Raw genomic sequence first — 21,390 nt, 5'->3', positions numbered from 1 at the left:
TCAAAATGGAGTCCCTTGTGCTACAGGCCATAACATGGAACCTAGACTTAATACCTGACTTATTGGAGTTTCAACCTTCTCCAGGAACGCAATCAAGAGTTTTCTTGTCAGTACCAATGATATAATCTATCACCATGTGGGCCCTCCCCATCCCTCAAAGGAAGTTGAGGCAATCAGCATGATAAGAACCCCTACCTTCCCCTGAGGAAGGTAAACTTTCCAAAAAAAATCCTTTCTTTTCTTTCGTTAATAACTTTCTTGTCCTGCCCAGTGTCTGCCTATAAAAGCCTTTCATTTTGTAAAACCCCTCGGAGTGCCCTTCTAGTTACTAGATGGGATGCTGCCCAATTCATTAATCGCTTAATAAAGCAAATTAGAGCTTCAAATTCATTTAATTAAATTTTTGTTCTTTAACAGCCTTTGAAAAGACATAATGTTACTTTACCCACCATTATAATATCAGTATTTTTCTTTACAAATACTTTAAAGGCTTCCCGAGCAGCTCTAAGGGGCTGAGTGGGACCCAGGCTACCACTCTGCCTGTGAAGTGAGCACAGTGAGCGTGGAGGGAGCTTTCTAAGCAGCTCCCGTGCTCCACACATTAGAGTGAGCCAGGGCCTCTGTCACAGTGAAATGCTTGGCCCCTCAGACTCCACCTTGTTTAAGCCCTGGTTGTCCCCATGGCCTTCCGGCTAATAACCCCTGCTTTACTCATGCTCGTCATTAGAGGAATTCCACTTAGGGCTTCAGTTTTTACAGAAACAGCCCTTCCCATTTCCCCTTCCCTTGACATGAAAGAAGCTTGAACTCTGTATTTTCTTTTTTTTTTCTTTTTTTTTTTAAGATTTTATTGGGAAATCAGGGAAGGGGAACAGACAAGTTGCTGTCCTTTTGTTATTCAGTCTAGTTGTGGAGGACGGCGCTTCACTGGCCCATGTTAGTATTGTGATCATTGCGCTCTTCCCCCGTGAGGCAGATTGGTTGCCAGCCTCTGGACGGTGGCTCTTGGTAGCTCACACCGGCTGCCAGCCACTCACGCTGGCTGCCAGCCACACATGGTAGCTTATGGCAGCCCACCGCAGCAGGGGCTGCAGCCTACGTCATTGCAGCGACTCCCGGCAGCCCAGCTCCAGGTCGAGCTGTTGTTCACCATCTTAGCTGTAGAGGGCGCAGCATTACTGGCCGACCCTGAACTCTGTATTTTCTTAAGATAGAGTTGAGAAACTACTAGGGCCCCCATCTTCTCAATTGATGACTTCTCAATCAATAAACCTTTCCCTCACTCCAAACAGATGGTTTAAGCTTCGGCATTTTGAAGTGTGGAGCACAAGGACCTTGGAGTGCTAACACCTTCCATGAGCAGGTGCTAGAATGGAGGACAGGGGCCACGTTCTGTGGGGTTGGGAGCTTGCATAATTTGGGGGTGGTCATCTATATTAGAAAAAGAATACAAATTACAAATACAAAAATGTATACAAAAGTGAATATTTATTTATAATGAAAAAATCACTCCAAATTACAAATTTTAAGAAGTTGATCAGAAGATGCATCAGATATGCTAAGAAGCACTCTGGCACACGGAATGTGTAAACTGTGACATCATGTGCAGGGCCCATGTGGTCTTATCACCAGTCTGGACGACAACCACAAGAATTTCTATCAAATTCTGTTTTGTGTAATTCCCATCAGGAGAGAAGACAATGCATGGCATATTTATAATTACATACGTTCAATATCAACTACTTTTCTAAGAGGAAAGAACTGTTCTGGCCAGGGCTTGATGAGAACCAAGTCCTCTGCTGGCAATTTTATTTGTTTGATATTTGGAAGAACCTTCCAGACTAGCTTCTGGCTCCATGTATTATTTCAACCTTACTTTCCTCACGTCCCACATACTTCGTCCCATGTACTTCCAGCAGGGGCAGGGGCCAGGGGGAGGCGGAGGCGCTGTAGGGCGCCTGGGTGTCCTGATGCAGTCTGAGTCCACACTGTGGGTGACGATAAGTGTGTTTCTACCCCGGGATGGCTGGAGATAACCTGTCTATACAAGGAAGTGACTGCGAGCTACATAAATACATCCCAATAAACCCAAATTAAATTCTTCCACAACTCATCTTCTTAGCTGGATCCCCCAAATGCACATAGCCACTAAACATCACCCAACCGAGGGGAAATCAGAGAAGGGCTGAAATAGAAAGAAACAGACATCTTAACCCAAGTGTAGTTCAACTATCTTCCTTTTGTATATATTGGGGACATGTTGCTGTGTAAGGTAGAGGCCCTGAAGCGTCGCCAGCTTCCCAAGGAATGTATCTCTCGTGTAGCACCAGGAGCAGCTGAGACATGGGGCTGTGGGGGCTGTAGGGTATTGATGTTACATCTGACCTGGCCAGAGGCAGCAGGCCTGAAGACATGAGCATCTCTATTCTCTGTGCCTCAAGAGCCCCTGAAAACATGGATGATGCCACCGACCTGCCAGGATCACTCTGAGTTTCAAAGAGAGGACTTGCGGGCCGGCCGAGTGGCGCGATGGTTAAGAACTCGCTTGGGATGCCAGAGGGCCCCGGTTCGGATCCCACATGTGAGGGCCAGTGACACTGCCCTCCACAGCTAAGATACTGAACAACAGCTCAACCTGGAGCTGGGCTGCCATGAGTCGCCGGCGACGGCGTGGGCTGCAGTCCCTGTGGCAGTGGATTGCAATGGGCTACCGTGTGTGGCCAGCAGCCAGCGTGAGCGGCCAGCAGCCGCAGTGAGCGGCCGTCCAGATGCCGGCGACTGATCTGCCTCGCCAGAGAAGAGCGCAATGATGGTGCCAACTTGGGCCAGTGAAGCAACGTCCTCCACAACTAGATTGAAGAACAAAACGACAGCAACTTGCCTGTTCCCCTTTCCCCAATTCCCCAGCACTGTTCCCATCCCCCCAATTCCCCAATAAAAAACCTTAAAAAAAAAAAAAAGAGAGGACTTGTTATGGCTCTTGGTAAATCTGAGCACTGGGCAAACAGCAGCTGCTGTCCTGGGCCAGTGTCACAGTGTCCTTCCCTTGTTTTCAGAAGGCTGGAGGGTATGCTCTGATCCCCAAGAGAATGAACAAACCTTGTCTTATGAAAACAGGGTAATCCTGCTGAGGTCACTCTTTTCACCCCCTCCTCCCTGCTGTTAGTTGAGGGATTAGAGGAGAGGCCAATGGATTAACAGGTTCATTTTGTCACTCACAGCCTGCCCTGCCCGACAGTCAGTCCCTCTCCTGGAAGCCTGCTGGTGAGGTTAGGCAGCTCCCCTGTCACTGTTCTCTACAGAGCAGAGAGGAGCCCCCTCTCCCACCAGGCATTTCAGCCAGGACCCGACTGCAAGCTGCAGAACCCCAGGCTTGCCAGGACCCGAAAGGCAGAAGACTTGGGGACATCCCGAGGATCTGGGTGACAGGCAGACAGAGCTCACGGCCTGAGGCTGCGCTTTCCATTCTGCCCGCCCTGAGCCCAGTGGAGCAGCATGCCCAGACCGCCCAGGTTCCAGCCAGACGCCAGCTGCACCCACAGCAGGAGACACTCTCGCCTGTGGTCAGTGGTCTGGGCCTCCCTGAGGAAGACTGCGATCATCCTGTGGCTGCTGCTGTCTGGCACCTCCCTGTCCCCCATGAGGGGACAGGCCAAGATTCCCCTGGAAACGTAAGCACCAAATTCAGCCCCATCCCACAAATCCTTTTACCCTTTCCTCTTTTCCTCCTTTCCTCTAGCTGGCAGGCCTCAATCCTCTGCGCCCCTCACCTCTGACCTCCCTCCGGACTATCTCTTGGGGGCCTCGACTGCCCACTCTCCCTCTCTTGCTGTGAAGACCTTTTCTTCACCTTCCTCTTTTCCCCTGGGATGTCCACCTGCCCGGACCAGACACCTGATCATCAGCTCTCAAGAGGCCCTGGAACGCCTGCAGGGTGCAGCTCCTTCCAGGGTAACCGCTGCCACTAGGTGACAGACTGGCAGCTGTGCTGGTTCAAAATGATCATTGCAGCTCCCCAAGGATTTGTTAGGAAATTCATTTTGACAGTCTGAAGGGGTAAAGCAGTTCTAAATCGACAAAATGGCTCTCGCAACCAGAAACTAGGTCAAATTGGACTTTGGTGGTCTCAGTCTTCCCTCTCTGTGCCTTTCTGCCTCTTTCCAGGCCCTGACTGTACACCCTGTCATTAAGACCAGGTATCAGTCATTTACATTTTACTACAAATTTAAATTACCGTGCAACCATTCTGGGGGTGTCTGTTTTTTAGTCCTTGGCTCTGGTGGTCTTATTAAAGAAAGCTCCAATAAATGTGGGGAGCAGAGCACTCTAGACTAAAGGGGGTCGCCTGCTCAGTCGATATCTAAGTCCAGCCACTCAAGTGCAGAATGGTATCGGGCTACCAGAGCCAGCTGCCAGCCTCATGTGTCAGCAGAAGTGGGCAGAGGGTACTAGAATAGCACAAATGTTTGTGTTGGGCTTTGTGGAGCAGCACAGCTTCCGTCTGCTTGTATAGCCTCTGACTTTTATATGCCTGCGTAGTGTTGGGTGCTTTACAAATGATCCTTTCAGTTCACAAGCAGTTCAGTGATTGGGGGGGAGAGGAGGGGATGGGCGGTGGTACAGTACTCTGATTCTGCAGTTGAGGAGACTTCCCAAGTTCCCGTAGCCAGTAAAGAAGTGCCAGAGCTTAAACTCAGGTCAGCCTGGCCTATGCTTCACCAATACACCCACTGAGCCTGCAAAACTGCCTACTGGTGAGGAGACAGTGAGAATAATTTTCACCTCCAGGACACACACCACCCAATAGTAGAAGGCCAACTCTAGAAACAGCTGAGTGCCAAGTCAAGACCGCTGGAATCCAGGTCTTGATCAAGGAGAACTGTAGAGTGGACCATCTACACAGAAACTTCCAGAGAGAGTCGCTGAGGTTAAGGTCCCCTAACTGCCCACATCTGCACCTGCCCACTGCCTGGGGCCTTGGCCCCTCCTCTCCTCTCTTCCACTGGATCTTTCTCAGTCTTTCCTGCCCCAGAGACCCCACATCTCCCTCTTATGAAGCCAGGCCCTCCCTCCCACTCAGCCCTCAGCCCCCACCACCTGGCCCTGGCTTCTACTGTCCTCCCAAATCTGTTTCCACCCAAGTCACCAAAGACCCGCATTGCCCAATGTGGTAGATACTTCTGGACTTATCTCCCTAGACTCTTGTATTGGACACTAGCTTCTCCATTTTTCCTGAGTCTCAATGCCTCAATGTTGACAGCACTGTGCTCTCCAGGTTTCCTTGGGCACCTGTTACCTCTCTGTCTTTCCCAAGTGCTCCTTTCCCTATGCCTGCCCCTTGAGATTGTTGATGTTTTCCAGGGTTTGTCATCCATTCAGCCCTTCTCATGCCCCCAATCTCCTACTCCCAGAATTTTGACGCCCATCTATGTACTATGACTCTTAGCTGTGCCTCTGCCTGTTCGACTCACATATCTGTTGCTTATAGATAGCTCTTCCTGAACATCATGTGCAGTTTTAAATTCAAGTTTGTGTCTTTCAAGATACAAAGCGATTGGTGCTTTCTAGAGTTGTGCAATATACAACCTGCCTGACATCACTCTGCAACGGAGACCTTATTTTCTACATAACTCAAGGGACTCTCATCACTTTCCACCTCCCCAACGTGCTTCCCTGATCTCCCTGATATTCTTAATTTTACTTAATAACCCTGCCATTAGCTCAATCACCCAGCTGGAAGCCTGGAAGTCATGCTTGACTGCCCCAAGCTCTTCTGTAATCTCCACCTAGAATCTCTTTGTCAGGCTAAACTCTCCCAAGCCTCTGCCACTGAATGCAGACTCCACCTCTGCCGGGAAGCCTCCCCTCACCAAGGGGACACTCCCCAAGTTTTGTTGGTGTTCCTTCAAACATGCATTATGCTACCTGTATATGAAGAAACATCCTTTTAACTGACAGTTACAAAGGTGAGGATTGTGATGTGGCTCCAAGACTGTGCACAATGCCTGGCACATAGGACCTCAGTAGATACTGGTGGACTGACTAAATGAATGCTGATCTCGAAATGATCGTGTGGGCAAACTCCATTTGCTCCATCTGGAGAGGTTCAGACACAGTCCTATATGCACACCCCCAGGACCCCACCAGCCGGCCCAGGGGACGGGGTCTTGGTGCACTCTGGGGACACACAGAGGTCATGGTTTCTCTTAAGTTGCCTGCACTACAGGTGAGGTGTTGTCCCCTGCCCTCACTGCCTGGCCTCCCCTCAGCCTCAGCACAAGCAGCTCACAGCTTTGTCCTCTGCCCCCTTGCATCATGCTCCCTCTGAAGTTCCAACAGAGGAGGCAGCAGCCTACAGTGACCTTGAGCAGGGAACGCTGGAGGCAATGACTCATTGAGAAGCTGCAGCTGTGCCCAGGCAGCCCCAGAGTCTATCCTGAGGGTCCTCTCCACCCTGGCCTGAACTGTCCATAGTTTTTTCCCCTCCTTCTCCCCAGTTACAAACCACAGCTCGTGGGTGCTTGGGGCCAGGCCTTGGATCTGGCTCATCAACCCTTGCGCCTCAGTGGGAGACCCAGCCAAGGGGATTCAGCATACTCAGTGCAGCTGCTGAAACCCTAGTGGGTCCTCGGGGTCTTTTGCTCTGGCCAGCAGGGGTAAAAGTTATTTGCATGTGTTTTTCTGAGTGCATGTCAGTGTGTATGTGTTTGCATGTGTACATGTGTGTGTGTGAGTTACAGTGTGAATCTCTATGTATCATGTGTGTCTCTGTGTTTGTGCAGATGTGATCAGTGGGTGTCTGTGTGTGTGGACAGTTGTTTTGTATGTATGTGTGTGCATGTGCATCTATGTGTGTATGTTTGTGTGTACACATGTGTATACACATGTACCTTCATGACTCGGCAGAGTGAAGCTGTGGGCAGACACCTTCGGCGGGGAGCTGTATGACACTGTGACCAAATACTCGGGTTCCCTCTTGCTGCAGAAGGTCAGTAACCCTCTTCTGGGAGCTCCCAGGGTGGTCAGAGGGCAATCACCAGGGGGTCCTCCCAGAGAGAGGAGCAGAGTCCCTGAGTGTCTGTGCTGTGAGGGGGTCTCAGACATCATCTAACACAACCCCCTCGTTTTCAGGTGGTGAAACTGAAACTCAGGGAGGAGAACCATTTGCCCAAGTCGGTGGGGTGGCCAGAGCATAGCGCCAGCTCAGATTCCCGGGAAGCTGACGCCAACATGGAATTAGATAAGGTGGAAAGGCTGTGAAAAATAGAGGCGGGAGGGAGCAGTGAGCAGATGCGGATGCAGGGCTGCACCTGTGAAAGGAGGTGGGAGAGAGGAGAAGGGGTAAGTGGGGCCTCAGCCAGCCATGGGGAAATCCTACAGCGGCCACTTTGGCCGCAGAAGCCGGCCAGCTAGCCCTTGGTCTTCTGTGCAGGGAGAGCTCCCAGACCTCCAATTCTCAGGAGCTCCAGCCATGCCCGGACAGCAGAGCCCACGTGGGCTCGTGTCCACCTCCCGGGCAGGACACGGGGCCTGAGGGACAGGATGACGCACCAGCTCCCCCTTCCCTTATTAAGCAATTGCTTTATGTGCAGATGGACACATCGCCTATCCTCTTACTACGTTATAAACAACCCTGTTTTCCTCTGATATTTATAACCCCCAGACCAATTGTTGTTGTTTTTTAAGATTTTTATTGGGGGATTGGGGGATGGGAACAGCGCTGGGGAATTGGGGGAAGGGGAACAGACAAGTTGCTGTCTTTTTGTTCTTCAGTCTAGTTGTGGAGGACGTTGCTTCACTGGCCCAAGTTGGCACCATCATTGAGCTCTTCCCAGGCGAGGCAGATCAGTCGCTGGCTTCTGGATGCCGCTCACGGTGGCTGCTGGCCGCTCACGCTGGCTGCTGGCTACACACGGTAGCCCATGGCAACCCACTGCCACAGGGGCTGCAGCCTATGCTGTCGCCAGCGACTCATGGCAGCCCAGCTCCAGGTTGAGCTGTTGTTCAGCATCTTAGCTGTGGAGGGCAGTGTCACTGGCCCTCATATGTGGGATCCGAACCAGGGCCCTCTGGTGTCCCAAGCCAGCTCTTAACCATCGCGCCACTCGGCCGGCCCCCCTCAGACCAGTTTTATTAGTAGCTTACCATTCTTTCTTATTACCATTCACTAAGAGCTTTCTACTCAGGATTTAACTCTCACCACAGCTTCTGAGGAGACTACCATCCTTGCCATTTTCTAAATGATGCTATAAGCAGATCACAGGCCTTTATGCCCACACATGACCATCTGCAGCCTCCTCCTGCTGTCCCTTCCCCACAGTCCACAGGTCCACGGGCTGGAGAGGGTGGGAGGAGCCGGGGAGTGGGGGATGGGGAGGGGGATGTGTACGTGCTACTCCTTGTCCACAGGCCAACACGGAATGACAGCTCAGACCCACTTTCCAGTCACACCACACTTCTACATTTCAGAGCACCATTTCATTCAACTTTCTCATTTGTGCCCTCCAACTTCAGGTCAGAAAAATGGAGCAATAATATGTGGCTGTTTGGGGTAAAAACATTCTCTAATCTACATTCTAGAGCATTCTCTAAAGCCATGCCAATGTCACATCTTGCAGATGAGGAAACTGACTGAGAAACTTACCTAAGGTCATGTGGCCAATGGGTTGCCAAACTGGGTCATTAGACAGTGATATGCACAGCAGGGAGAGGTTGTCTCCCGCAGCCCCAGAGCATGAACTCAAACCCAGCTCTCTGAACTCTCCTAGGCTCCCTGGCAGTTTGTCAGGCAGCATCAATACCTACCTCTGCTGAGCTCGGCCCAGACACACTATGAGTAGGAGAACAATGACATCACGGGGCTTGAGGAAAGATGAACTGATGCTCAGGGGGGTATCATAGTCATGAGTGGCTCCAGGGGCAGCAGACAATGTGGACGTTTTGGAGACATGGCTGTGTGATCTAGGTCAAGTTTGTTGACCTCTCTGAGCCCTGGCCTACTCCCTCTTTTTAAAAAAAAGATTTTATTGAGGAATTGGGGGAGGGGAACAGCGCTGGGGAATTGGGGAAGGGGAACAGACAAGTTGCTGTCCTTTTGTTCTTCAGTCTAGTTGTGGAGGATGTTGCTTCATTGGCCCATGTTGGTATTATGATCATTGTGCTCTTCCCGGGTGAGGCAGATCAGTCGCCGGGCCCTGGACGGCTGCTCATGGTGGCTCTCGGCAGCTCACACTGGCTGCCAGCCACTCACAGTAGCTTTGCAGCAGCCCACTGCAGCTCCACTGCAGACTATGCTGTCTCCGGTGACTCACAGCAGCCCAGCTCCAGGTTGAGCTGTTGTTCACCATCTTAGCTATAGAGGGTGCAGTGTCACTGGCCCTAATGTGGGATCCAAACCCGGGCCCTGATGCTCAGAGCTGGAGTCCCAATCCAACTCTTAATCAACGTGCCACTTGGCCGGCCCTACTCCCCTTAAGGATATAAACAAAACGTGTCCAGAGCCCCTGGAACAGAGAGAATGTTTGATAAGAGGCAGCTATTGTTGTTAGGGGAGGAGATTATTCGAGGAGGGAAGGGCCTGTCCTTGCCTCTGTGGAGTAAACAAAACCTCATGGGTGTGACTACACAGTTGAGAGAATGGAGGCCATGTGTAATCAGGTACAAATCATCTCGGTGCCAGATGACAGGTGCCCATCTCTCCCACATTTCCCTTAACAGAAATTCAAGGATGTGGAGCCCAGTCTGAGGATCCAGGAGGTGGATGGCTTGGAGCTGGTGCAGAAAATCTCAGATGACATGGAGACCATGCTACGCAGGAAAGTGGAGGCTGTCAAGGTGCTTCAAGTCCTATTGATCTGTGGGGGATTCCACCCCAGGCCATACCTCATGAGTGCCTGCCTTGTATCCCCATGAGCCAAAAGGTCCTTGTAAAGGAGGAAATGATGGGAAGCAGGGGAAAGGGGAGGGCTGAGATTAGAGCTCTGCCTTAGGAAACAATGTCCAATGCAATAGGACCAACCTGCAGTGTGAAGAGGGACTCTGCATCACAACCTCATACTCAGTGACTGGTGCAGAGCAGGTATAGAATGAGGACTTAGGAGTCATCTGCTGAATGAATGGATGGGTGGATGGATGGATGGATGGATGGGAGTATAGAGGGATGGATGAATGGATGGATAAATGAGTAGGTGGGAGTATAGAGGGATGGAGAGCATACAAAGAAAGCCCCCTCTCTTTCCTTTCCCTTCTCTCCTCTTCCTTTCTCTCCTTCCACTACTCATCCCCCAACCCTTTCCCCCGCTGCCATACCGACCCATCCTTTATGATACCCATGTGCTAGGGGGCTACCCAGACAGCAGATGTACTTACAGTGTCGGGCCTCATGCTCACAGGGTTTCGTCACTGCACACACACCAAACCGGGCTTGGCCTGGTATAAACAGAATGTGTCACTTCCCTGGCATGAAGTGCCTACCCTGGTGCTGTGGGGACCTGGCTGGATGGAGGCACATAGTTCCTGCTCCATCCAGCCAGAAATCTGACCATCCAAGACTGATGTTGTCTCCCAAAAGAATTCCTTCAGGGAGCCAGAAGAGAGGAGCTGGAGCTGGATGATAGGCTGTTGGAGGGGAGGCTGAGGCCAGTGCTAAGAGCAGGAAGTGTTGGGAATGGAAACTGCAGTGTGGCCAGCTTGCCAGCCTGTCTCCCATGTCCCCCATCCCCACCCCACCCCCATCAAAAACACTATCTGGGAGGGATCCTGAGTAAAGTCGCTGGGGCCATCTTTCCCATGAGTTACAATTCGCTGCCTGTTTTCTCCAGGCTTAGAAGCAAGGGATCTTAGTGTCAGGAACCAATGAGAAGATACTTGGGGGCTGGAACGCCCACCCTGGGCCACAGCAGGGGAATACTGACCTCCCACACAACCAGCACAGCAGTACCGCCTGCCTCCTTCAATCTGCAGTGCCATGGAAACCACCTCCCTGGAAGGGCACAGACACTGGGATGCAGGAAGCACCACTCCAGGGGCAGATCCTCATGATGCTAGAGCACAGCAGTCCTGGCTCCCCCCAGAAGCCCGGCTCTGGGCTCCTTGGGCCTCCAGTTGCACTGTGGCCTTCCCATAGCTTCAACCTCGAAAAACCAATCCAATGAGTGCTTGCTCTGCAGACCTTCCTTCTCCAAGCACCAGTCCTTGCTCCCTGCTGGGGGTTCCGTGGGGGGCCATAGCCACCTACCCTTCAATGGGAGTACCCATGGGAAAGTTTCCTTCAAAGCATTGCTGAAATAATCTTGGCTCTGGAGAATTTCTTCATCACATCCTAGGAATAGAATGTTGGGAGTAGGGAAGGCAAGGACTATTCTACTTAATTTACAGTTGTGTAAGTAGAGACCCAGGGAGGCTTAGTGGTTTGCCCCTGACAAAGCCAGAATAGGAGCTCAGGTCTTCTCTTCTTTTTTCCCCAGATTTATTGAGGTATAATTGACATTCAAAAATTGTATATATTTATATTCAGTAGCTGAAAAGTGGAAACAACCTAAATGTCCATCAACTGATGAATGGATAAACAAAATATGAGATATTCATAAAATGTAATATTATTCAGCCATAAAAAGAAATGAAGTGTCAACTATAATTTTATATATATATATATATATATATATATATATATATATATATATATATATATATATATTGTCACGGGACGTGGAGTATAGTGTGGAGAGTGGAGTCAATGGAATTGTAATAGATATGTATGATATCCGGGGGAGGAGGGAGTGGGGCAGTGGATTGGGGGAGGGGGGTTGTCACTTTGTGAGGGGTAAAAAGTATAACTATTGCACTGTCTTGTACACCTGAAACAAGCAAACAAACAAAAAACTGGGGAAAAAAAGGAATGAAGTTCTGATATACTTTAAAACACAGCTCAATCTTGAAAACATTATGCTAAGTGAGTGAAAGAATCCAGATACAAAGGTGACATATTGTATGATTCCACTTATGTGAAATACCCAGAATAGGGAAACCCACTGACAGAAAGCAGATGAGTGGCTGCCAGCAGCCAACGGCAGAGGGGAGTGGGAGTGACTGCTTAGTGGGTGCAGGGCTTTCGTTTGGGGTGGAGAAAACAGTTCTGGAACTAGACAGTGATGACAGTTTCCTAACATTGTGAATGTGCCTTCTGCTGCTGAATTGCACACTTTAAAAATGATTAAAATTTATATGCTTATATACAGATTCACACACATTGAAATAGACTATTTTTAGAGCCATTTTGGATTCATAGCAAAATTGTGAAGAATTTACAGAGAATTCCCATATACCCCTTGCCCCCACAAACACACCGCCTCCCCAACTGCCAACATCCCACCAGGGTGGTACATCAGTTACGATCTGTGAACCTGCATTGACACACCGTTGTCACCCAAAGTCCACAGTTTACATTAGGGTCTCTCTCGGTGTTGTACATTCTGTGGGTTTTGATAAATGCATAATGACATGTATCCACCATTACAGATCATGCAGAATAGTGTCACTGCCCTCAAAGTCCCTTGTTTTCCACCTGTTATCCCTTCCTCTCTCCCCACAAACCGCAGGCGACCACTGATCTTTCCCTGGCTCCATAGCCTTGCCTTTCCAGAGTGTTGTGCGGTTGGAACCACACAGCCTTTTCAGACTGGCTTCTTTCACTTAGGAACATGCATTCACTTCCAGTTATTGGGAATAGTGCTGCTGTGAACATTCGTGCACAAGTTCTCATCTGAGTCCCTGTTTCAGTTCTCTTGGGCATATTCTTAGGAGTGTAAGTGAGGACCCACTGACCTCCTTTAACCCATTCATTCTCCCTTTTGCGTTCCCATCCCTCAGAACCTGGTAGAGGCCGCCGAGGAGGCTGACCTGAACCATGAATTCAATGAATCTCTGGTGGTGAGTCCTGAGAGGGTATAATGTCTAATCTCCCACCGATGTGATGTCCAGGGTCACTGAGTACAGGATATGGAGGAGTGGGGGGGCTGGGGTCCAGAGCTATCTTTTAATGTGCTCAGGATTTGTATGAACCTACAACAGTTTGATTCTGAAACACTCTGGAGTCTTTAGAGGAGGGACTTATGAGACAGGAAGGAGAGACAGCTGCCAGGACCTGGGGCAGAGTGTAGAGTGGCAATCTACTCTTCCGGAGACATTTATTACCCAATGCAACATGCTGGTCTCTGCTCCAAGTCAAGTTCATAGACCAAATAACTCTAGCATGAGGCCTGTAACACGTCCATACAAATGGTAAACAGAGCGTTCCCACAGTGCAGAGGGAAGGGGAGGAGCTCAGAAACCTCTGCACATAAGTGACCTCGGGGCTGGCCCAGGCTGAGGGAGATTTGAGCAGCTGAGGGCATGGAGAATGGGTTTCTAGGCTGAGGGAAAAGAAATAAAAAAATACACAAGATTGAGAAAATTGCCAAGTGATCAGCTCTGTGTATCCAGAGGCTGGTGAAGCAGAAAATCATGGTGGTAAAGGTAGGAATCTGGCCTTTATGCAGACTGAATGGCGCATATTAAAGGTTTTGAGCAAGGGAGGGACACAGCCAGATTTGTGGCAGCAGTGTTGTGACATGGGAACGATGGAGGAGAGCCTGAGGGAAGCTATTCAAGTCTGAATGCACCAGGTTGTATGGAGGGAGTGGGGCAAAAGGGTCTGATGACGGCTCCAAGGTGGTAATCCAAGCAGACCCTCCAACACTGTGTAAGAGCAGAGAGCAGACTGCTGGATCCTCAGAGGGACACAGAGCCACAGGCTTTTCCTGAGGTCCACGGCGCAGGCTGTTTCTTAAAGAGAGAAGAAGTCTCACCTCTCAGGGCCCCACCATCTGGATCTCTAGGAGCCTTCCCACAGTGGAAGGAGCTGGTGGTGCTGATGAGGCAGCCTCTGTTTCTTTATCTTTCCTGGACTCTGTCTGCCTGTATCTGTCTCCATCTCTACCTGTGTCCATACAAGCTAAACAAAGTGGAGAACTGAAGCAATAATCTAGACAATTGACATCAGAACCCCATCAAATCAACCATCCACTCCAATTATCTGGATACGTATTTGCCCAAATCCTGTGGGTCATTGCTGAATCCTCCACAGATGAAGCTTGTATGAATGCTGTCAGTCTATCTGACCATCACTCACATCTGAGACCTCTGATTGCACCGTTTCTTTTCTCTTTCTCACTCTGCGGGTCCCTGTGTCTGCACTGTCTCTGTCCGGCCCATTCCCCTCCGCCCTAGTTTGACTATTACAACTCAGTCCTGATCAACCAGAGGGATGCAAATGGCAACTACGTGGAGCTGGGGGCTGAGTTTGTCCTTGAATCCAATGCTCACTTCAGCAATCTGATGGTGAACACATCCCTCAGCAGTGTGCAGCTGCCCACCAACGTGTACAACAAAGGTAGACCCCACCCGCCCCATGGCCTGGCAGACTCCCAACCACCTGTTGTTTGACAGAGTGGTGCTGGTGGTGCTGGTGGAGTTTATTGATTTGCCTCCATTTATCTGAGAAGCCCTGCAGGGTGTAAACTGATTCTCCAACCTCCTTAACTGAGAAGATGAATCATTCTACACAAGCCTGGGCTGGGAGAAAAATCAGTGTTCCTGGCTTAAAGGTTGTGAGGTGTAGAGGAAAATTGTAAACTACATCACTGCAGGCTCTGTGTGTGTGTGTGTGTGTGTGTGTGTGTGTGTGTGTGTGTGTGTGTTCAGTGGGTGAAGAATTAGTCACTGTGGCTCCTGATTTAGTTTCCCCTGCAGTTCCTTCTATAATCTCACCCTTTAGATCCAGCTATTTTAAATGGAGTCTACATGTCTGAAGCCTTGAACCCTGTTTTTGTGGAGAACTTCCGGAGAGACCCGACACTGACCTGGCAATATTTTGGCAGCTCCACTGGATTCTTTCGGATCTATCCAGGTAAGGACCTAGGAGGCACCTCCAAGATCCTCTGGGCTTCCTCTCTGGGAATAAGGTAACAGGGGCATTGAAGATGGACCCTGGCACCTTTGAAGATGGTGAGTGGGGTTGGCCCTTCTATCCAAAGGCACCTCCAACCCACACTTTGAAACTCTTCACAACATGATATGCACATTTTCAACAAATAGCTGTTGAATGAATGAGTGAATGAATAAATGAATGAATCCATCAAACACCATGCTAACCAGCCAATAAATGCTCACATTGAACTCTTGTCCTATGAAAAGCATTGTGGAAGATGCAAAGGAGGATAAAACAATTCTTGATCTTAAAAAGTTTACATCTTAACTGGAGGAATGGGGCATACTCACTTGACATGTTCAACAGCAACATAGAGAGATCACATGTGATTATGTGAGTAGTGGCCAACCTAACAAATAGAATGGGGAAAGCTCCCTTGTCCACCAAAAATTAGAAAACAAAAACATCTACCACAAAGTTTGCAAGAGTTCTGCTTTTTTTTTAACTTCTCATTTAAAATAATTCACCTCCAAATTTTAGTCCAACCCATTTCTATGTTTTAGCACACAGTCCAAAGTCTTAATGTTCCCCTGTTTTTCTGAGACAGAAAATCAGAAAGATCCTAAGGGACCCTTCTGTGTCCCCATGTTGGAAATCCAATCCCTCTATCAGTGTACAAAGGGACCTTGGAACTCATGGAGTCCCCTGTTAGTATACTCCTTCTTGTTTCTCTGCCCAAACACACAAGTAGACATTGGTTCTTCTTCTGTTCTCTGGAGCCTCAGTAAACAAGTTTATTCCTCTCCCTTGTAATAGCCCTTCAAATGCTTGAAAACAACTCACAGGTCCCTCAAGTCTTCTCCAGGGTAGAATTCCTGTAAATATTCTTACCACATTAGAGCTTCCAGAGATGTCAGCTTGTGTACAAACAACACAATCCAAATGAGAGCCATCAGTCTTAGTAGAGAGGGGCCATTTCTCATACCCACACCCACATTTATAGGTTCATATCAGCACTCAGGTGGACAGTATGGAGTTAGCCATAATCCTTGATCATGGTACACTATCTCCATGGGTCCATGCAGATCCATTGTTATTTGTTTTTATTTATTTAAAATTTTATTTATAACATAATGCCAGTATATACATCACCAACACAAAAACTAGATTACCAATAACTTCTATTTACATATGTGCTCCTCCTCTGTTCTGCCCTCCCCCATTCCCCCAATGACCAGGTAATAGCTGTACTGAATTATGAACTTATGACTCTCTTTGGACTTTTTTTTGGGGGGGAGGATTGGGGAAGGAGAACAGTGTTGGGGAATTGGGGAAGGGGAACAACCAAGTTGTTGTCCTTCAATCTTAGTTGTGGAGGGCACAGCTAGCTCAGCTCCAAGTCCAGTCACCATCCAGCCACCTGTTGATAGCTGACAGTCGCTCAGGTCAAGGTGCCATGTTCAATATTAGTTGCGGGAAGGTGCAGCCCACCATCTCATGCGGGAGTAGAACCGGCAACCTTATTAGGAGCACATGCTCTCACCAGCTGAGCCACCCTGCCACCTGATGGCAGCTCAGTGGCAGCTTAGCTCAGGCGTAGCTCACTGGCCCATGTGGGAATCGAACTGGCGATCCTGTTGCTCAGAGATCATGCTCCTAACCAACTGAGCCACTTGGCCAGACCCTCTTTGGACTTTTTTGACTGTTTGTTTAGTTATTTAGTTTTATCTTATGTTTACACACACACACACACACACACATCTGCTTAAACAATATATTGTTTTGTTCTGCTTGTTTATGACATTTATAAAACTGGTTTCTGATACAGACTTTTAGAACTTGCTTTTTCATTCAATATTATACTTCCAAGATTCATTGGGTTGTCACATATAGCTAGTTTTACTTTGTCATTTTTGTTCTTGTATCATATTTTGGGGGTCAATATATCAATTTATCCATTCTCCTGATTCTATCTGGGTTTTTTCCAATTTTTGTTTTTCTTCTTTGTTTTTTACTTTTATGAACAATGTTGCTATGAGCATTCTTATACACTTCTCCTGAGTAATAGTATTAGTTTCTCTTGGACATATACCTAGGAATGGAATTGCTAGGTCCTAAGATATATGACTGCTTAACTATGACAAGAGAATGCCAGATTGTTTTCCAAAATGCTTGTACCAATTATATTCCCACCAGCAATGAATAAGAGACCCTGTTGATCCACATTTTCTCAAATGTGGTATTGGTATCAGTAAACTTAAAAAAAATGTTAATAATTCTTTAGTATAAAATGGTATTTCACTGTGGTCTGACATTGCATTTCCTGATCACTTGTGAAACTGAAATCTCTTTATATGTCATTTGTGGTATGTATGTCTTCTGTGAAGTACCTATTATTTCTTTTGCCTAATTACCTATTGACTTTTCCAATGTTAAGCCATCCTTGAATTCCTATGACAAACCTAACTTGGTTACAGTAAATTAGTCTTTTATACATTGTTATATTTTGTTTACTAATATTCTGTTTAAATTTTTTTGCATCTATATAAGTGAAATGGTCTTGTCATTTTTTCTTGTACACTCTACTTGTTGGGTTTGGAAAATTATACTAGTTTCATTGAATAAATTAGGAAGTATTCCCCCATTTTTTTTTCTGGTTTCTGGGAGTACTTAAGTAAGATTAGAATAATGTTTTTCCCTTGAAACCTTGTAGAATTCACTTATAAGACCATATAGGCCTGACATTTTATTTATGGGAGCGCTTTTTTAAAAATTGGGTAACAGTGTGTTTTTTCCAGGACCCATCACTCCAAGTCAAGTCGTTGTCCTTCAATCTAATTGTGGAGGGCGCAGCTCAGCTCCAAGTCCAGTCGACGTTTTCAATCTAGTTGCAGGGGGTGCAGCCCACCATTCCATGCGGGAATCTATTCAGTAACCTTGTTGTTAAGAGCATGCGCTCTAACCAACTGAGCCACTCGGCCACCCCATGGGAACATTTTTAAATGACCACTTCAGTTTATTTAATACTTGCAAGACTAAAAAGGCTTTCTATTTCTGCTTAAATTGGTAAAATACTTTTTTTTAATTAAAGTTTATTGGCGTGACAATTGTTAGTAAAGTTACATAGGTTTCAGTACAATTCTGTAATACATTATCTATATATCGCATTGTGTGTTCACCATCCGAGTTAGTTCTCCTTCCATCACCATATATTTGATCCCCTTTACCCTCTTCTACTATCCCCTCTCCCCATTTACCCTCTGGTAACCGCTAAACTATTGTCTATGTCTATGAGTTTTTGTTTCTTCATTTATTTGTCTTGTTCCTTTCAGTTTTGTATACCACATGTCAATGAAATCATATGGTTCTCGACTTTTTCTGTCTGACTTATTTCACTTAGCATAATAATCTCAAGATCCACCCATGTTGTCACAAATGGCACTATTTCATCTTTTCTGGTGGCAGAATAGTATTCCATTGTGTATATATACCACATTTTCTTTATCCAATTATCTATTGAAGGACACTTTGGTTGTTTCCATGTCTTGGCCACTGTAAATAAAGCTGCAATGAGCATCAGAGCACATATATCTTTATGGATAAATGTTTTCAGATTTTTGGGGTAGGTACCCATGAGAGGGATTGCTGGATCATATGGTAATTCTTATTATCTTTTAATCTCTACTGTATCTATAATTATGTCCCCTTTTAATTTGTGATATTATTCTTTTTTTTCTAACAAGATGTTAAAATTAAATAATAATGTCAAAACTACCACTGGTTTCTCTATTCTGTTAGTTTTTTTAGGAATGATCATTTGTCTTCATTGATTGCTCTGTATCATTTCTTTGTTTTCTATTTTATCTATTTTAGCTCTAACTTTATCTCCTTTTTTTCCTTGTTTGAATTTATTCTGTTGTTCCTCCTCCTAACTTATTAAATTGGACACTTAGCTTAAATTTTTAGTCTTTCTTTGTTTTTAAAATAAGAGTTTATGGCTCTACCTTGCCCCTAGAAACTGTACTTTTGCTCCATCTCACAAGTTTGAATAGGTAGTGGGTTTTTCATTTTTAGTTATAGTAAATTACATGTAACATAAATTTACCATCCTAATCATTTTTAAATGTATGATTCAGTGGCATTAAGTACACTCACATTGTTCTACAACCATCACCACCATCCATCTCCAGAACTCTTTATCTTGCAAAACTGAAACTCTGTACCCATTAAAAAATAACTCTTCACTTTCTCTTCCCCCAGTCCCTGGCACCCACCATTCAACCGTCTGTCTCTATGAATTTGACCACTCTAGGTACCTTATATAAGTGAAATCCTACAGTATTTGTCGTTTTATGACTGGCTTATTTAACTTAGTGCAATGCCCTCAAGATTTATCCATGCTGCAGCATGTGTCAGAATGTTCCTCCTTTATAAGGCTGAATAATATTTTATTGTGTGAATTTACCACATTTTGTTTATTCATTCATCAGTGGACACTTGAGTTTCTTCCACATTTTAGCTATTGTAAATAAAATGCTGCCATGAATATAATGAACAAATACCTCTTTGAGACCCTGCTTTCAATTATTTTAAGTATGTACTGAGAAGTGGATTTTGTGGATCACATGGTAATTCTGTTTTTAATTTGGGGGGAACTGCCATACTGTTTTCCATAGTAATTGCATCATTTTACATTTTCTTCATATCCTTGTTATTTTGTTTTGTTTTTGATAGTAACCATCCTGCTGTATGCAAAGTGTTATTTCATCATGGTTTTAATTTGCATTTCCTTAACGACTAGTGATGTTGAGCATCTTTTCATGTGCTTTTTGACCATTTGTATATCCTTTTGGGAGAGAAATGTCTATTCAAGCCCTCTGCCCATTTTTTAATCAGGTTGTTTGTTTTTTGGTTGCTATTGTTGAGCTGCAGGAGTTCTTTATATATTGTGGATATTAACCTCTTATCACATACATGATTTGCAAATATTTTCTCCCATTCCATGGGTTCTCTTTTCACTCTGTTGATTGTATCATTTGACACACAGAATTTATTGCCTGTGTTTTTGGTGTCATGGTAGTGTTTAATTATCATTTGCTTCTAAATATTTTTAAATTTTCCTGTGATACCTTCTTTGATCTTTTGGTTATTTAAAAGTGTGTTTTAAAGTAACCAAATATATAGGGATTATATATTTAACTTTTTATTATAAATTTCTGATTGAAGTGCTTTGTAGACAGAGAACGTGGTGTATATGGTACTGATTATGTGAAATTAGTTGTGATTTAGTTTAATAGCCTGGTATGTCATGAAGTTTTGTAAATATTCCATGTGTGCTTGAGAAAAATATGTGTGCTCTAATTGTGGGATGGAAAGTTCTGCATATGACATTAGATCAAGCTTGTTAATTGTATTGTTTAAATTTTCTGTATCTTTGCTGATTTTATATCTGCTTGACCCTTGTTAGCCTCTGTGACACTTTGTATTTTAAGTTTGTTTTGTCTGATATTCATAAGTACTACCAATATGCTCTTGATTATCCTGATACATATTTTTCCATCATTTTACTTCCAACCTTCTGTCATTTTGTTTTAGTCATGTCTCTTGAAAATAGCTTGTAGCTTTTAAATTTTTATCTAAACTGATAATCTCTTTTACTAGTTGACCAGTTAAACATATTTACATTTATTGTATTGCTATATTTAAATGTGCTTATCTTATTTCTAAAATTCCTACTTGCCCTTCTGTTTTTGTTTCTTTTTTCTATTTTTTTAAATGATTAAACTTTTTTTTGATAACTCTCCCGTTACTTCTCTTTCTATCTATCAGTTTAGAACTTATTCTCTCATTTTCATTCTTTTAGTAATTACCCCTTATCAGGCATATTTGACAAGATGTTAAAATTAAATGATATTTTTACCCTCCTCCCAGTCAAAAAAGGACTTTAGAACTCTTGCACTTACGTTTCCTACTTCCTACATTTCCTACTTTCACCCTAATTTCTATTCTATTGTCATCTAATATTTCCCCTTTTTATCCCCACATACTAGATACCATTTGGTACAAAGATTGCTAGTTTGGAATTAACTACTTGTTTACCATTTTATTTGTTCACCATTCCTTCAAGCATCTCAATCTGTCTTTCCTAGATCCTTTTCCTTCTTCTTGAAGTCAGCCTTCCAGAAGTTTCTTTATAGTAGGGCTCTCGGTGATAAACTGCTTCACTTTTGTTTATCTACAAATGTTTTATTTTATCCTTTTTTTTCATTTTAAATTCATTCTTTTTTATTTTCTCAAGTTACACAAAACGTTTCCTGTTGTTATCTTATTTAAGCAGAAAAGGCCAAATCCTTTTTTTTTTCTTGGACACAAATGACTGACTATGCCTACATTTAATGACACATCCCTGAGAAATGTTTTACAAT

At 45.5% G+C, this 21,390-nt stretch overlaps 1 protein-coding gene across 1 annotated transcript in view; it reads left to right on the top strand.

Moving 5' to 3' along the window:
- The first annotated feature begins 3,221 nt into the window (after positions 1-3,221).
- The window catches only part of CACNA2D4 (calcium voltage-gated channel auxiliary subunit alpha2delta 4), a 123,103-nt gene continuing 104,934 nt past the window's right edge, over positions 3,222-21,390 (top strand). The window contains exons 1-6 of the mRNA XM_019654048.1: positions 3,222-3,671; positions 6,907-6,988; positions 9,718-9,834; positions 12,868-12,927; positions 14,266-14,428; positions 14,813-14,944. Of these exons, the coding sequence (XP_019509593.1) occupies positions 3,496-3,671; positions 6,907-6,988; positions 9,718-9,834; positions 12,868-12,927; positions 14,266-14,428; positions 14,813-14,944 (730 nt within the window). The 5' untranslated portion in view covers positions 3,222-3,495. The remainder of the gene's footprint in view (positions 3,672-6,906; positions 6,989-9,717; positions 9,835-12,867; positions 12,928-14,265; positions 14,429-14,812; positions 14,945-21,390) is intronic.

Source organism: Hipposideros armiger, unplaced genomic scaffold (assembly GCF_001890085.2).
Source record: "Hipposideros armiger isolate ML-2016 unplaced genomic scaffold, ASM189008v1 scaffold_213, whole genome shotgun sequence".
In the NCBI taxonomy this organism is placed as follows: Eukaryota; Metazoa; Chordata; class Mammalia; order Chiroptera; family Hipposideridae; genus Hipposideros; species Hipposideros armiger.
The sequence above is the reverse complement of the archived record's forward strand: the minus strand, read 5'-3'. Positions and strand labels throughout refer to the sequence as shown.